Source organism: Hippopotamus amphibius, chromosome 3, assembly GCF_030028045.1.
Source record: "Hippopotamus amphibius kiboko isolate mHipAmp2 chromosome 3, mHipAmp2.hap2, whole genome shotgun sequence".
NCBI classification, from domain to species: domain Eukaryota; kingdom Metazoa; phylum Chordata; class Mammalia; order Artiodactyla; family Hippopotamidae; genus Hippopotamus; species Hippopotamus amphibius.
Window position 1 is genome coordinate 51,776,974 of NC_080188.1, and position 18,576 is coordinate 51,795,549.

General features: G+C 35.7%; 1 protein-coding gene across 2 annotated transcripts in view; it reads left to right on the forward strand.

Moving 5' to 3' along the window:
* Positions 1 to 17,899, forward strand: part of CFAP299 (cilia and flagella associated protein 299) — a 550,226-nt gene extending 532,327 nt beyond the window's left edge. For both annotated transcript variants that reach the window (XM_057727886.1, XM_057727885.1), the window contains exons 5-6: positions 425 to 554; positions 17,667 to 17,899. In XM_057727886.1, the coding sequence (XP_057583869.1) occupies positions 425 to 554; positions 17,667 to 17,762 (226 nt within the window). In that variant the 3' untranslated portion in view covers positions 17,763 to 17,899. The remainder of the gene's footprint in view (positions 1 to 424; positions 555 to 17,666) is intronic.
* The last annotated feature ends 677 nt before the right edge of the window (positions 17,900 to 18,576 follow it).

Here is an 18,576-nt window from a genome sequence, read left to right on the forward strand (position 1 = left end):
TTAATTTGTTTTGAATGAAAAGAGGTGACTTAGGCTGCCTTTTCTTCCAGTAAACAGTCTCTTACTTAATACCCTGAATACTCAATACCCTGAAGAGTCTGAGCTAGAAGAAATAGCCCTAAATTGCATCAATTTTCTTCTTGACTTCCTGGGAATATAATACTGAAATAGGTCCTAGGTCCTAGAGTGTCCAAACCAGGAAATCATGCAAAACAGTCATAAATATGTATCTAAATGATTTGAAAATAACCCAGTCTAATCTTTTCTGCAAGAATTTTAATCACACATGTGGTCTACATGGTTGCACAGACTGTGATCCTATCCATTTATTTTGAAGCTGAACTGCCCCAAATATTTTCTGAAATATATTTGTCAATTTAATTCATTATGCATATTAATTCCTAATAAATATTTATTTCTATAGTTTTTACAATTGGGACAGTCACGTTGCTGTTTGGAATTCAACTCCCAACTACCAAGTGATTGCCGACAATCCAGAAGGCTTACTTTTCAAATACAAAAGAGACAGAAAAATTCTCAACGTGGACCCTAAGGTAAGTCTGCTTTTACACTTATGTTTCTCTTCAAATTTTATTGTATCTCTATCATCATTCAAAAATTATTAAACATTTGACCTTAAGTTTTTAAATTTAGAAATGAAAAGCTATGTGCAAACTTAGAGCATCTACTGTTCTTAAAGAAAAAAACTTCAAAACTTAATAAATTATCAGAAATCAACAAGGAAGAATTTGGGGGGAATTTAATGGAACTCACATGTGGGAACACTTCTCCATGCCTGGCAGCAGAATTAGGTCAGGGAGCCAGTGGGCAGCACTGGTTGTGGGGAGTCCAGTCACTTTCTGCTCTGAATGGGGAAATGAGTCATTTAGGGAAGAGAGACTCTCACCTCACATACGTACCCAGAATTCTAATAGCCCTTTTCGTATGTGACTAACACTGAAAATAGTATTGTCTTTAGTGCATTTCTGAGCATTAACTTAGAAAATACGTTTTATTTAAATATTCAAAAAACATGTCCCATGATATGTTGTTTGTTCAAAGACAGATATTTACACTTCACATATTTTCAAAGACTGCATTTACATCATGACTTTTACTCATGACTTGTCATATAGCTGGGGGTGAAGGTTGAAACTCAAAAGTCATATGTGCTTGGGTTGCTTTGGTGTTTTTTTTTTTTTTAACTTTTGAAAAATGTTACTCACATGACAGTATCAGTCTAAAATTCCAAAGTCAAAAGAAATAGTTCTCCATAGTGAAAGAATAGAAATTGTGTGATATGCCTGAAATAGGTCAAGGATGGACCAAAGGAAAAGGGGAGTCTGAGTCTAAAAACTTTTGAAAAAGGTTTTCAAAATAAAAAATTCAAAATAAAAAATATTTTGTTTCATATCCACTTAATATAGTTCTTTGCTCATAAAAAGTACTCAGTAACTATGTGCTCAAAGAATGAATAGGGGAGGGGCTTCCCTGGTGGCGCAGTGGTTGAGAATCCACCTGCCAACGCAGGGGACACGGGTTCGATCCCTGCGCCAGGAAGATCCCACATGCCACAGAGCAACTAAGCCCGTGCGCCACAACTACTGAGCCTGTCCTTTAGAGCCCATGAGCCACAACTATTGAGCTCATGTGCTGCAACTACTGAAGCCCATGAGCCTAGAGCCCATGCTCCGCAACAAGAGAAGCCACAGCAATGAGGAGCCCACGCACCACAACAAAGAGTAGCTCCCACTCACTGCAAATAAAAAGAAAGCCCGTGCACAGCAAAAAAGACCCAACACAGCCAATAAAATAAATAAATAAATAAATTTATTAAAAAAAAAAAGAATAGGAGAAATTCTGGAACAAGAAATAGATTCTGGTCTAAATCAGATACAGCTCCAAACACCAGAAACCCCAGGTCAGTGACTTAAAGAAAACAAAGGCTTCTTTCTCTCCTGTTTGTGAGTTCTAGATAGCGTCCGTCCAAAGTTGGGAGGGCAGCTACATAGTCTTCTGGGCCAGGGTGCCCTCATCCTCTTAGGCCAACATAGATCACCAGCCAAAACAACCACATTTTAAACAGAATGTATGGAGGAAGGTGAGCATATGCAAAGAACATGCCCCCACTGCCTTGCACAGAAGTTTCCCCAAAGCTACCACACTCATGATCACTTATGTTCCATGGCAAGAGCTTAGTCACATGGCCATATCTTGCTACATGGAAGGCTGGGAAATGTCATCTTTATTTAGGTAGCCATGTGTCCAGCTAGAAACAGGAGGCCCACGAAAGGGAAAAGAGAGTTTTGGGTAGACAGCTAGAAGTTTTGTTACCAGAGTGGCCTTATGGACCCCCTCCCCTTGTGCCCTAGCCTGGCTGAAGCCCCCTGCCTTGGTAGGGGAGGTTCTTTTCCTGTTCAAATTTGCACAGCCAATTACAAAATTGATGCTGAGACTGAAATAACACAAGCTTTATTCAATGGCCAGAGAATGGAGAAGCAGGAACTTAGTTCGCAAATCAACTTCTAGTTAGGGGGTGATCAAGGCAAGATTTTTAAAGGTAGAGTTAATGAGGGGGAGGCATAGCACTGGCTCTCTGGGAATAGGCGGGGTTCTTCCTGGAACTGGGGTGCCACCTCCTTTTCTTCCTTCTATGGTCCTGTACTTCCTGTCTTGGCCACGGGAGGCATGTCACTAAACATGCTCATGTATTACAATGAGCGTATGATGAGGCTCAAGATCTACTGAAGGCCAGGTCATCTGCCATCTTAGATCTGACCAGTTCTAACCAGTTCTCACGGCCTCCTGTTTTTCTCTTCTGGTGGTTTCCTGTAAGACAAAGATAACACTTCCCCACAGCTTACATTCCCTCAAGGGAGGAGGAGAGTTAGGGTTAACAGCCATGGTAACAGTTTCTGACACAACGCTGTCTCCTTCAAAAGAGCACTACTCTTTTTTTGCTCTCAGGTTTCTTGTTAATAAGATGAGGGACTGGAGCTGAACATCAGGAGGACCATATTTATCATGAATCTGTGAATAGCAGAGAAGTTTATGAGCATATCTTCTCTCTAGTGGTGCCTCTATACTCATCATAAATGGGTGTCAAAATGTTATCATTTGAGGCAAATTACAGAAAAACTTAATAAACAGCATTCACAGTCTTCTCCTTTCGAAGGCTAAACTACATACATAAGAAAAGATATAAAATGATGAATAGCATCATTAAGATGTGTGAAATGAATTTTTGAATCATTTGAAGGACATCTCACAGACTATTTTAGGGCTCTGTTTTAACTGATGCCATATACATATATCAAGAATGTATGTCATGAATTAGAATTTTAGTGTATGTCTTTGAAGAATCATTATTGAATCTAAACTGCTACTTAAATGGTTCAAATAACTTTAACTAAAACATTCATTTCCAAAATAATCAATCATGAGATTTCAAAGACTTAGCCAACAACGTATGCATTTTAACATCTTCCTCTTTTTTCCTGGAAGATTTTAGTCATAACTGAAAAGATTCATGATGAGTCTGAAGGAAAAGTACTTCCAAAATCTTGGAGAATGAACAAGAATTTGGTTAATTAATGATAAAAGTAAAGAATTATTGGATGAAACATCCAATGATATTTGAGTACTTACATTTCTTTAAATTTTATTTTAAGTTTATCTTTTGGAAGATACACGTAAAAACTTACTGGAAAAGAATGTGGGTCTCAGTATTAATAAATAAAATTCTAGGCCTTACTTTACTACTAACTGGCTGCATGGCCTTGAGAAATTCATTTAACCTCCCTAGGTTTTACTGTTCACAGCTGGAAGAGGAGAGTTTGTTGTTTTTGTTGTTGTTGTTGTTGTTTTCTGATCTCTAGAGTCCCGCTACAGCTTCAGGCCTGATTCGCAGAGATTCTGACTCAACTGGGCCCAGAAGTACATATTTTCATAAGCGATCAGTGTGATTCTGCTGTAGATTGTCCATGAACCACAATTTGAAAAGGTCTTCTCTATAAAAACACAGTAATCTTAAGAGATCTGGTACTCTGTTTCAACCACAAGTGTTCTCAAACAAAATATAACACATATATTTTCATTTTTATGGACTAGATATAAAATTAGCATGTACATCACCTACCTGATTTCTTAACTTTTTTACCCTCATCAAAGAGCCATGATCCTTTTATATTTCATGCATCCTCATAGCAGGTCTTACAGGACTACAGGAGAGTCAAGAAATAAGCTAATGTGTCAAATTTTTTGAACTACAGACAATGATACAAGTTACATTTTTTAGTCAATATTCTTCTTAATAATTTTGCTTGAAATTCTTCCTAAGATGAACATCTTCTAGTAAGTCCATAGTTAAAGTGCTATAAAATATTATAAGGACAACACAACTCTCCTTTTCCTTTCCTTCAAGTACTCTCTCGGAAATATTTTATGCTTAAAATTAAAGGGGTCAAGATAAATGAAAGGTGGAAACAATGGTAAACAGGATGTGTTTCCTTTGTACAACACAGATGTAGACTCATTAATTCTGAAGCGTGGTTCCTATGAAGCATAGTTGTTTGTGAATGGTAAGAGTGGAAAAAAGAAAATTGTGCAGGTCTTAGAACAAGTAATATGAGTTCATTGGTTAAGAAATTCCAAATGCAATAAGAGTTTGGTTGCATTGAAAACAGGACCACTGGCTTTAACTTCCCTGCAGCTGTATAACATCTGGAACAAATAAGGTCAGTTTCTATTTTTGAGTGAAGAATGCTTGTCTGAGTGATTCACACCCACCAAAATGTTTCCAGTGTATCATCTTTAGAAGGATTGAGTGGACGTACTTTGCACTCACTCCTCTGAATTATCTGGACTATGAGAAAAACTAGGCATTTTTCTTTTGCTTTTAGGAAACATTAACCATGAAAGAGTTTGCTCTGAGTCTTAGCCTAACATAGGTGGTCTAAAACCTTCATGATCTACTAATGAGATGAGAGATGGTATAAAATGATTAAGATAGGAAAAATCTTCCATAGTTACACCAACTTTTTTCCTTTCCCCTCCCCTCTTCTGTTTACTAATGTGAGAACTTGTCACCTGGAAAAATGTCTGGTTAAGAGATATACAATAAATATTCATGGAGTAAATGATTAAATGAATGATTCCCTCCCAACATACAAATATAATGCTATACTAATTAAAAGTTGAGGAGTGGATTATGTCACTGATGCTTGAGATAACAGTGATAGCCAGAAAGGGTACAGTCACACCACTCTGTCTATATTGATCCAAGTAGGTCAGAAAAAAAATTACAGAAACTTATTGGTAGAAACAGCTAGTGTGGCCATAATTTTAGGCTTTGTTGAGGTTATGCAGAAATCTTTATTTTGGTATATGCTTTCAAGTGTTTATGTGCAGTCCAAGGAATATGTACTTTAAGCCATCTCAAATTGACTTAAATTAGAATATGTTTTTGATTTATGAACAAATTGACACAAGCAGGTTAAATGACTTGCTCAAGGTTAAATGAGTTCATCATTAGTAGAATCTAGAGATGAAGCTAAAATTTAAATATGAGACACCATAGGGAATGTAAAGATGAGCAAGGGTTCAGCCCTTGCCCTTTAAGTGCTTGTAGGATTTTTAAGGAAACAGGCATGTAAAAAATATAACTGCAACATAAGGAGGAAAATAATATGTTGCAAAAAAGAGAAATGCTTTGGGGATTCAGTGGAAGAAGAGATGACTTTTGATCTGAGGCAGGAGCCAGTGGAAAGGGGATGGTGAGGGGATGGCATTGGGGATTGTTAAGTAATAATGGAAGAGGCAATCTTTTAACTGAAATTGATGATTAGGAATTGAACTCATAGAGATGGGGAAGAAGATAACGCCAGGAATGAAACCTATAAGCAAAGATAAGGTTGATGAGTGTAACACAAAGGAAAGGAAAACCTAAATAGTTCAGTTTGGCTGCTGAGTTGGTTTGGAGAAGGAGTGGAATGGGAATTAAGCATGGAAAGGTCGTGAAAAGCCTTGAATGCAAGACTGATGAGGGCTTTGAACTATACTTGATAGGAAATGTGGAAATATACCCAGGCTTTTGTGCAGGGAAATAACAGGATGAAAGTTGTGTTTTAAAGAGATTAGAGGGTGTAGATTAGGACAAACTAGGGAGAAAGACTGGAGAAGGTGAGAGCATAGCAATAATCCAGGTGAAGAACAAAGAGGACCAGAGCTAGGGGTCCTACTGCAGTTAGAACATTTCTGAGTTGTTTTTAATATTGCAACTACCTGATCGTCTAGGTAAAGACAAAACTTAGAGAATATATCAATGGAGAAAAAGTGGTTAAGAGATCTCACTTTACTCTCTCTTAGGAAAGAGAGAGAGAGTTAGTTTTAACTAGAGTTAGTTCTAGTGCTGGATGAGTATAGAGAAAAAGGTGAGCTGGATGGATTCTTCATTCTTCCTTCCATCTTCCTCTTCTTCATCTGATGTTTACTGAGTAACTACTGGACACTGTGAGGTATAAAAAGTGAATCAGAAAGGTGGGTTTCTTGCCCTAAAAAGCTTACAGGTGTATTGGTGGGTGGGTGGGAACATACAATATGCACAGAAATGGCAAGCTGGGAAGTGACCTGAGAGGAAAGAAAATGCTCCAAGAATTCAAAGGAGGCAGAAGTTACTTTGGAACTAAGGCATTCAAAAAAAAGTTAATGAAAGAGATAGCATCTGAACTGGATCTTGAAGGATGGGTATAGTGAATACATGAAGACTGGAGCAGAGGGTATTCTGATAGGAAGGAACTTTACATACAAATGTGTGGAGGCACAGAGCATGGGGCTGCATGGGAAGAGAGAGGAGCTCCTTTTGGCTAAAGAGTCATTCTCAGCGTGGGCCAGACATCAGAATCACCCAGGAAGTTTTAGAATATTTGATGCCTGGCTCCATCCTCAAAGATTCTAGTTTACTTGATTTGGGTGGAAGGCCTGGGCATCCATACATTTTAAAAGCTCTCAGGTGATTCTTAAGTGCAAACCAGGTTGAGACCAAGGTACAGGAAGGAGAGAAACAGCAGAGAAATTTTGAGAGAAAATTGAACTCCAAGACTGAAGCCAAATCTAATGAGTTTTTGTCATTCTGCACAGTTCAATGAAAATCTGTACCATTTGTGTTATGACTTAGAATCAAAATTTCTGCGTACAAAAATGGTTAAGCCATTTTGAAAGGAGGTTATTTTTCTGTTGGCTAAACTCCATTGGTGTGCAAAAGAAGATCAATTATATGAAAAATATGGAATTCAGTAAGACAGAGGCTCCTTTTTGTTACTTTGTTTTGTGTCTGAGTGCATTTGAATATAGTTCCTTGATAAATAGCTGATAACAAAACAAGCAAACAAACCACAAAACAAAACAAAACATCTAAGAGACCTTAGAGATGCATGGTTTCTATTAGATGTAGGAAATTGAAACGAAAGACACTACTATAGCATAAACTTTTCTGGTTCACCCTGAGTGTTACAGAACTTGGACAATGTACAGTGCAGACTATGCATTGATTTAGCAGGATGTATTTCTTTTCTCTTTACACATCAGTACTCCTCTCTGTACAACAGGTGCTCCCCAATCCAGTCTCCTCTTTTTGAAAATCACAACTGTTCAAACATAAAAATGTGCTATTTTGAAATGCAAACTGTTATCACAAGAGCTCTTCATCAACATCTAGCCCACCATGGCTTGATTAGTAGCAATTTCCTTCACTTCTATATAGCATTTCCCCTTCCTCTCTTCTCACACGAGACAATCAAGAGAACCCTAGGCTCCACCCTCTAGAGGTTCAAACTATATCCGTCTATGGCAAGGCCCAGGAATTTATATTTTTTTAACATTTTGTTTTATTGGAGTATAGTTGATTGACACTGTTGTGTTAGTTTCAGTTGTATAGCAAAATGATTCAGTTATATATATATTTTTTTCTTTTGCCAGATTCTTCTCCCAACTGTATTATAAAACATTGAGTATAGTTCCCTTCGTAATACAGTAGGTCCTTGTTGTTTATATACTTTATATATAGTAGTGTGTATATGTTACTCCCAGATTCCTAATTTATCGCCCGCCCTACCTTTCCCCTTTGGTAACCAGAGGTTTGTTTTCTATGTCTGTGAGTCTGTTTCTGTTTTGTAAATAAGTGCATCGGTATCATTTTTTTAGATTCCACATATAAGTGATATCATATGATATTTGTCTTCCTCTGTCTGACTTACTTCACTTAGTATGTTAATCTCTAGGTTCATCCATGTTGCTGCAAATGGCAATATCTCATTCTTTTTATGGCGGAGTACTATTCCATTGTGTATATATATAGCACATCTTCTTTATCCATTCATCAACCAATGGATATTTAGATTGCTTCCATGTCTTGACTATTGTAAATAGTGCTGCAGTGAACATTGGGGTGCATATATCTCTCTGAATTATCTTTTTCTCCAGATATATGCTCAGGAGTAGTTTTAACTGTCTCCTCAGATGAGCTTAAAGATTAGCTGGATTTGATATACACTGCTTTGCATAGTGATACTTTATTAGCTATTGTTTCACCTTACCATATGTCCATAAGGTAATCAAACTTCATTCCTTTAAAACAAGTTTTAAGTCAACAATCTTAATGTTAAGTAGTCTAAATTACACATTCCTGAGACTGCACAAACTGACTAGAGAGTACAGACCATACACCAAAGGCTTCTGGATAACCTCCACAGTAATACAAACGACCATAATAGATGTTTCCACTGATAAACTGATGCTGTTTTTCCTTACTTACTTGGATCATTATATAATGAGGGTGATGGTACCCATTCTTTCTATCGTGACTTCATCAAGAATCATTTTGTCAGGTAGGTTTGTCCAGTAGCTCATATGAAACATATGTAACAGAGACTTGTAAAGCATAAACTGAAACATAGGGCAGAAACCCGTTCTGGTCATTTTACCATTGTATCCCCAGTGCTAGCATATGGTAGGTGCTTAGTAAACATCTGTGGAGTGAATAAACTGAATATTAAATGTTTGCTAAAGAAATGAATAGTAGGGCCAAAAATAATCCTGGAAACTTTTGAGGTTAACTTTAAAATATTTTAGGATCTTAGACACTCGAAACATATGTAGAGCTAATGCTATTTTTAAATAGTTGAAAATTGCTGGAGTAATTGACTCTGGTGCTTTTCCCTCCTTGGTAGGTGAGTTAACCCTGGGGGTTCTTTGCTGAACTTTGGAGTGCTGATTCTAGGTGTCCAGGGCAATGGTGATGTGTTAGGTATCTTATCATTTTTAAAAATGAATGTATATGTATATTGTATATGTCATTATTGTATATGATACAGATGCAAAAAAACACAGAAAGCAAAAAGCAAGATTTCACTTTCTTTTTCTATGAGCAGAACAATAATCTAGGTGAACAGTTTTAAGATTAAAAATAACTTCTACTAATGAAAACATATGTTTTTGTTTTGGGGGGTTTTGCTTGTTTGTTTGTTTGCTTAATTTAGAGGACGATTCCAGCAATACCTCCTCACAGCTCCTCTCTTCTCTGTTCCATTCCTCCCAAGCGACCCCCCACCCAAACACTTGCTACTATTAGTAGGAAAGGTGTTAATTGTCTCCTAATGCTTCCTCCAGTTCACTGACTATGTTAAAATCAGATGGAGCCTGTCACAGGCTGGAAATTTCTCTTCTCAAAATGGGAGCCCATAACATTCCTACATCCTTTCTGCAGATGGTTCAAATTTATTCTCTTGAAGCTCCACCCTCAATGAAGGTCCTCAATTTTACAGTCAGTCTTTTTACAGGGCCCAGGTATATTTCCTATTGGACATTTTTTAAAAAGAACCCATAATGACTAGAATAGGTTTGAGCTATGATATCTTCAAAGTCTCCCACAGTGTTCCCTCAATGCCATGCAAACTTGAATTAATGGGGCAGGGGACACTTACTGACTCACCAGCACCACTTTTTTGGCTCCTGGATTTCCCTCAGAGGCTTCTTATAAATGTTGCTTTTTAACTGTGGCACAGTCGCAGTTATTAAGCAAAGCTGAGGCCTTGCCAACTTGCTGGTTTTGCTGCCCAAATTACTGAATGTTTGGTTGATTATAGCCCTAAAACACCCACATACTAAGAAGCTTTTAAACGTTTTCTCCCCTGGGCAATCACCTGGTATACCTGAACTGAAAGTCTACCACATATAAATTAAGTATTTACTCAACTAACTGCTGCTAAAATCAATGACCTTGAGGAATACATTAAAAATTACACAACAGAGCTTGGCTTTATGAATTAAAACTCCTAAAACCTAAATGCTATGACCTCTTCTTGACCTGGAAAACTGATTTTAATTTTATATTCAATGTTATGGAACAACCCCTAGAGATAAGTGCATTGTTGTTAAGTGTCCAATATATGAACTCATATGTAAGGTATAGCACAGAAAAGGTGAACTGGAGGAAAGAAAAAAAATTAAACGTATAATTTAATATATATATATCAATGCTTAGTAATGAAAGTATGAATGATAACCCTTCACCATCCACGTCGAATATCTGCCGTGAAAAGGCAAGTACATATTTCAATAAAACATACGTGACAAAGGAAAATTGCTTTTTTAAGCTGCTAATTAGGACAGCCTAATCAAACATTATGCCAATGGTGAAACAGACCAAAACAGAAATGAGAATGGAGAAATTTGAGGAAGAGTGATTTTGCCCCAGTGCATGCTCACTTTTTTGCAAAACTTGTCACAAATCAGGACAAGGAGTATGGGAAAGAGTGGAAGTTTAGTTTCCTAGCTGAATGAAAGGATTAAATAAGAACAGAATAATTGTTTCCTTCATGATTTCAAAGACTGATAACTAATGACAGAGAAGCAGGCACCAGAAACACAGGTGTTGGGTGCGGAGTCGTTGTTGGTGCATGACCACAGTTAAGGGATCATTTCTAATTCAAAGAGACCATGATTTCTTTTGGGTCTCAACATTCATCACCCCAGCAGATGCTTACAGTTTCTGAGGCATTGAAATACTAAAGCAGGTTGAGGGATATTGAAATATATTGGAACATGGAACACACTAGCACGAACAGTGATCACGTCCATTGGCAAGAGAGAAAAATCTCATATTGATAACTTCTAAATAGTTATTGCTGCTTGAGATATCTTCAGCATGAATATTGGTGGCCTCGGTGATACATATAGCCTCAAATAGCTGAAGCAAGAGTAAAAAACACAATAAAACAAACAAACAAATGGCAACCCCAACTTGGTAACCCAGAACATTACCTTATAAGCACATGAGGCTGCTCCAGAGAATAGGTTCTTAACCACTTGGGAAATACAACTTATTTTAACATTTTATGGATTTGCTCAGAAAAGATGCATTTTATGGATTTGCTCAGAAAAGAAAAGGCACACAAGGGGCCACATACAGAGTAATATAATAATACTTTAGGATATTCGTAGGACCTGCCTAAGTCTCTTAATGAATTCCGCTTGAGAACTAAAGACCTAAGGACTCTCCAAAATGCCAGGGATCAGTTGAAAGGGGATAGAAGAGCAACAGGACAAGTGGGAAAGGGTGGGAAATAACCACCAGGACGCTGGCAGGGAAAAGCTGTTTAAGAGGGGCAAAAGGTAAATAAGCTGGAGTTAGATAGATCTTAGCTTTGTGATCAAGGCAAATTACTTAACCCCTTCAGAGCACTTCTCTACCTTGGTTTTCTCATCTGTTAAATCTGTAAAAACAACCATTTTACACAAGGTTTTTGAGCTGATTAAATGAGAGAATGTGTTTAATGTGCTATTGAATAGGTGCTTGGTAAGTAGATATTGTTTCCTGGTGATGTATCAATTTAGAAGAAATGAAAGTTCTAAAAGAATTTCATTTTTTATTGAAGTTAAAAACTGGAAACAATCTGTATGTCCATGACTGGGCAATGATTAAATAAATTATGATACATCATCACAATGAAATAGTATGAAGCAGCTTTTAAAGCTGTATTTACTGAAGTTGATGTGCTAGTGTGGATAGATGTTTATTTACGCTACTAAATGGAAAAGGCAAGCTTTAAAACAATGTAAATGATATTCTGTCCTATAAAGTACTCATCATTTATGTAAGAATTCCCACTGATGGACATTTAGGTTGGTTTCTGTTTTTCTCCCCAGGTTTAAATAACATCTCTCTGTAACCAAGTTTTTGATTTTTTTCTTTAAGATAGACTCCTAAAAAGGAAACTGCTTAGTCAAAAGATACATACTTTGTGGAGCTATAGAGAGATATTGTCAAATCAAATTTGCAGTTGGACCATATCAATTTACAATTATACCTGAACTGTTTAAGACTGACCAAAAAACATGCTCTATTTATTTGCATACTTTTAAAGCTTTGTTAATTTTATAGTTCCACTTCATTGAGGTCACTCTAATTTTCATTTTTGATTATTATCAGGGATGAACATTTCTTTCACATGCATGTTAGTATATTGCCCTCCTCCACACACTTTTCTGTGGAGTTTTAGTAGGTTTTTTTTTTTCTCATTAAATTTAAAGTATGAAAGGAACAAAACCTCTGACTATCATTTTTTAGTGACGTATTACAATTTAGATATTTATCTTTTCACATTTATAATGTTTTTGGCATTCAAATTTTAAATGTTTATGTAATGCAAACTTTTGAGTCTCCTTTCTGATTTCTTCCCATTGTTTCTCTGTTTCAAAAGATTCCCATTCTAAGAATGGGCAAATATTTAATGATATTTTCTTGTAGATTGGTTTATGGTTTCCTTTATACGTTTAAATCTACAACTTTTCTCAGATTTTGTAGAGTAAGGTTAGAGTCCTTTTACTTTGTTCGGTCAAATTATTCTTTTTCAGTAATTTATAACCAACTATCTTATCCCAATATCTTGTTTTACTCATATTTTATATTTGGCTTGGAGTCCCATCTCTCCCGGGACCTAGTAGTGACTTCAGGCAGATGTCTTTTAGCAACTCCTTACAGGGCTGTAAATTTGAAGTCAGAGTTTTCCAAGTGCAGAATTTTCTCAACCAACTACATTGTTTGCTGTTGTTGTTGCTGTTGTGTATGTGAGATTATTTCTAGCATTCTTGTTAAGGAATAATTTTTAAAGAAGGTAGAATCATGATTTTCATATTGATACAAAAATGAACATGTATCAAAGATTTTTAACTCATTAATTAATGAGGAACCAGTAGATGTTACTATTGATTCCAAGAAGAATTCAGACCAGAGACATATAAAGGGAATAAGAAATTCTGAAATGAATTTACAACTAGATGCAAAACTGGTCTATCAAAATCAATGCAAAAATTAATTGCAGTCCATCAAATACAACTGCTTTGCATTTATACAGACAACAATTATTTGTGTTATTATCAGATTTCTACAACTTACAGAGTTGTAATATAAATCAAAGATGAGAAAACCTAAATGAGTGAGTAGTCAAGATAGCCACTATTTGATTTTTGCCCTTTCACAGTCTCTTACAATCTTCCCTGACAATCTCCTCCCCTCTTTCTATCATAATAATTTCAAAGAAAGATTATTCTTATAAAACAGAGCTGGTCTCATTAGAGCTGCCTGATTTTTTACATAGATGCAGTAAAAGTTTTATTTTACCATATTGGACACCTTAAGTTGCCCACGTAAACTCTAAATCCATACAATTTTGAACAAATACTAAATTAAATTGTGCTCGAAAAATTTTCTTAAGAAATCTCAAATTGGATTTTTAAAAATCTCTATTATTTGTTGACCTGAGGCTAGGAAACCAAGCCCAAGGAACGCTCTTCACCATATTTCACCTGAAATACCTATAAATTTGGCTAAATTCCTCTCTTCACTAGGTCTCCCACATATTTTAAAGTTAGTTACATAGAATATATAATGTTCTTGGACTTTATAAGCCAAGAAATGGGCCAGGGTTTTGTAGGCATTGCTTCCATAAGGAAAGTCAAACTTAATCCCTGAAGAGTAGCTGTTGTTACCTGATTAAATGAGCATTGTTTTCAGGTATGACATTCGAGGCAAGGCTCTGGTTTTACAATCTGTACAATTATATTATGTACAAATATAGATGACAGAGCCTTATTAAACCTATTCAAATAACTAAATGGCCATGAAAAGTAAGGAGACAATATAAATTTCTGAGTCCTAGAGGAGTAAGTGGGAATCATTTATCATTTAAAAATGTTTCACTTCAGTTTACAAAAGCAGACTTTACTAAATTGCAATGGGTTACATATTGCTTAACAAGAAAGATATAGGGTGGTTCTTATATATCTGAAAATAACACATTAGAAGAATATCAACAGTATTCCAGACAAATAGCCACAGTATAATTTCTCTTATGAGTTCATTCAGTCCTGTTATAACTGAGTCCTGCTCCACTGGATCTCTGATTAGCTGTCCTAGGCAGTCCTCCCGTTTGGCCAAAACAGGACCTGGAAATCCTGACTCAGTCCATCAGCAGTGCAGTTTGAAAGCTGTCTAATCTATGTCAGCTCAGCTTTGAAGTGTCAGTAATTAAAGTACCTGGTATAGTTCTTTTCCACGGTATTCTGAGACTTTTCTTCTTAGTTGAAGACACAGATTCTTACCTGTAACTATAAGAGAGACATCAGGGGGTGATTTATTACTAATAATTTTCATCAGTCTGATCAGAGTTCATAATAAGAATAATGCAGAAAACAACATATATATAATTACTACTATATAATGTTGTAAAACCTCCACTATAGATAAAATTATTCTCTCTTTGAAACACAAAAGCAAAGAGACAGTGGTATTAATCTGTCCCTATTGCTTATGATGTAGTCTCAACCATTCATATTAATTGTGACTTTTAACCAAAGTAACTTCTATTTCATAGGGAGGTAGATTTTTAACCAAAGTAGCTTCTATTTCATAGAGAGGTAGATAACTCAGAACTGTCTCTCTTCCAAAAGCATTTTAACAAAGTTTATATCGCATCTTTGTACAGCCACGTGCATATCTTTTTAAAGAGGCAAAATGAACATGTTCATTAACATGACCCAAGATAGGAACTTTCCACTGGATATCAGCAAAAGTATGTAAACTTAAAATTACGCTTAATAATTAGGGGTAAAATTTTCAGTATTCTATCATACTTAGGAAACTATCTGGATATTGTATGATTACTCATTATGTAATTCAACCTAATAGCCATCTCAGTTTTTATGTTATTCAAAGACTAGGGAATTATATTCAAGCTGACATGGTACAAAACAAAATTACTGTTGAAATAAAGTTGTCAGAATATTGATTTAATTTTGTTGAATACAGATTTACATTTCTCATTATCTTCAAGATTGTGTCTGAGTAATGTTAGCTTATTTGATCAGTATATCTCAATAAAGTTTAAGAAAAGTAAACCCAAGTACAGTAGAATAAAATGTATGCTTATGTCATACCTAACACTGATAAATCAGAGGACAAGCTATTTGTATTAAACCAAAATTATTACACGAGCCTGATTTACCAAATATTTATCTCAATCATATGACCTTAAATTAAAACATTTCTGTGAGAACAATTTTTTAAGTATAGCACACTTAAAGTATCAAAACTTTAATTTCCACATTTTCCTGGAATTTTATAAATATTTGACTTACGTAAGAACTTATTTGTATAAGAACTCTATAGGCCAATCAGAACAGCGTTTCTTTAATTTAGGAAACTTTTAAATGTAATTTATTAATTCCCTCCAGAGATAGGAAAATATTATATACTCACACATAAAGATGTAAAGGCCTTTCTGAATTCTAAGCATACGTAACCACAGACACGTAGGGAGCTTATAGTTCCAAATCTAAACATTAGCCACAGTTCAAAAGTAAGCACAAAAAAGCTATCAGTCCATATATCAGAAAGTTATCCTCTTTCCTGATGGGCATGAGATTCTTAATTTCTTCAAAGTAGACATGTAGACAAATAAAAAAAAATTTCTAACAAATCAGATTTTCTGTTGTCTCTCAAGAAAGAAAATAAATCTCGGTAATCTATTAATCTGTTTACAGAGGTCACAAACATTAAGCCATAAAATCAAATTTTGAATCACTGTTGTCAGCAGTGGGGAGTTTATTCACTGTAAAAGTTCCCACACAAAAACAAAATGCAAAAATAGTAAAAAGGAAAATATGTAAAGAAACAGAGGATCAACAAAGTTAAAGTTTTGTTGCTACTAGGGATTTACCAATGGAAACCAACAAAAGAAAAAATTTAAGTTGTCCGGGAGGGACAACACTCCAGCAACACAGGCTACTCAACTGTCAAGTGAATCCACTGGGCATCAAAGTGGAACCTCCAAAATGTTTACAGGATAGTTTTTCTAAAAAGCATGTAACTTGACTCTCATACTGATATAAAATGAATGTGTCAAATATTTTATTTAATTCACTAATTATGGAGTGAACCAGTAAGATATTACAAGCAGTTCAAAGGAGAATTCAAAGAGCAAAACGTATATGGGGAAAAAGAAAAATTAAAATTAATTTTCAAATAGACCTGCAAAGTAGGTCCCAATACAGGGCAATAATCAATTGCATGCCACTGGATACAATTAATTTGCATCCTTGTAGACAAGAATATTTTGCATTATTATCAGTTTTCTCCAACTTAAAATTTGTAAAATAGCACAGAAACAGAAAAAAACTTGGATTGGTAGGCCGCTCAAGACACTCACTCTTGTTTTACCCATTTCAAAATCTTTACTATTTTATTAATTCTATTTAACCAAAGATGGGTCCAATATATTCCTTCTCACTAGCATAAGAAATTGAATATTATGGGGAAAAGGCAATATCAAAGCTTCTCTCTAGTCCCAGATCTAAATTTCTTATCATCTCTTCCTACAAGAGGAGAGAGAGCAAGTAACATCATTCTTTTGTACATTAAATATAGAAAAGGCCTAATGACTAATATTTTCCAATTGTAGACATTGTCTGACTCTTTTAGTATCTGTCTTCTCTCTTACCAGTACCACATTAGTGAATACTTGCTCCCACAGGCACTCCCTAAGAGCCTGTGAGTATGACAGACTATCCTGAATACAAGTAAAAGTACTAAATCTTTTTTCACAGATTATAATATGAAGAAAAGTGGATCAAATAGTTTTTAAACTGATAAGCTTTTTATGAAACCCACCATGGACAGGTAGTTCCACTAGCCTGAACCAATTCCAAACTTGAGACACTTTTATTGACATTGTATTGAAATCAAGACATTGTATTGAAATCAAGATAGGGTTCTTTTGGACTTATTACCCTGCAATCTCATATGTTTACAAAGCCCTTCCCTGGGAACTTTGCAGAGTTAGTGACCCATGGGGTTCAGCAGAGTCTAGACAAGCATGAACTGGGAGGACACTGCTTTGATCCTAGATATTTCCAGTAATGTCACAACCCAGGGCCCCAAAGCTCCTGATTGGAATTATTACCACCCTTGAGAAAAAGAATCTGGGGGAAACATGAACATGTCTCCATGGCCACAGCCTTCTTAGTTCTCTTTGCTACAAGCAAGAAGAAAATTCATTTAATGCTAATTATTTGCATGGACTGGACTGATTAACAATATGATTTATGTATTTTAGGCTCAACCAGGTGACAACTCTACTAGAACCCCTATCCAGACAGAGCTCTACATACAAGCGGCCATTTTTGACCACGTTTCCAGAAGAAAGACTTAACTACTAACGTGTTAGACAGTTCCCTAATGGTTTGCTAAATTTAAATGACTCCTATAACCAGAAGCAAAGTAGAATAATAAATGAGTCCTGCAGCTGTAAGGCAAATCAGAATAATAAAAGCTGTTAAAGAAATTAGAAATAAAACCATGATCTTGACTGTCTTTTTTTGTGGTACAAATAGCTTCTTAATCTGATGTGAAATTTCTCTAAATTTTTTCCCCTTAACACTGAAGCTGATTGCAATAGTTCATGGGAGAAAATCTTGTTGCTACTTCAAAGATATAATAAGTGACTTATTTTGTACCTCCGATTTTCCACATATTTCTAAATGTTCCACAAATGTTCTAGGTCCCACTATTGTCAAATACAGTGGGCCAAGCCTTATACCACATGGCAGTGCTCTCTCCTAAAATCACTGGAAGACAGGCATAAGGAAACATAAATACAAGGCTTTCAGCAGCACTATATGAGTAAATATATTCTGCAATATTCCATGAGATAAAATGATCAAAGTGTTTGATATGTTTATATGCCTGGGCAGTATGAACCCCACGACAATAAAGCTGAGAAAATGAAATCTAAAGGAAACCAGAAGATTTTAGAGAAATGAGGATTTCAGAAGAGGGAAGAACATGGACAGGTAGTTAGCTCCACTAGTCTGATCCAGTTCCAAAATAGGTTCAGATGATGATTATCTTGTGGTTATATTAGAAGATGTCCCTCATGGTAGGAATTCACACTAAAGCAATTGGGAGTCAAAGGACATCATGTCAGCAAATTATTAATAAATATTTCAGTGGGGAAAAGTTTGTGC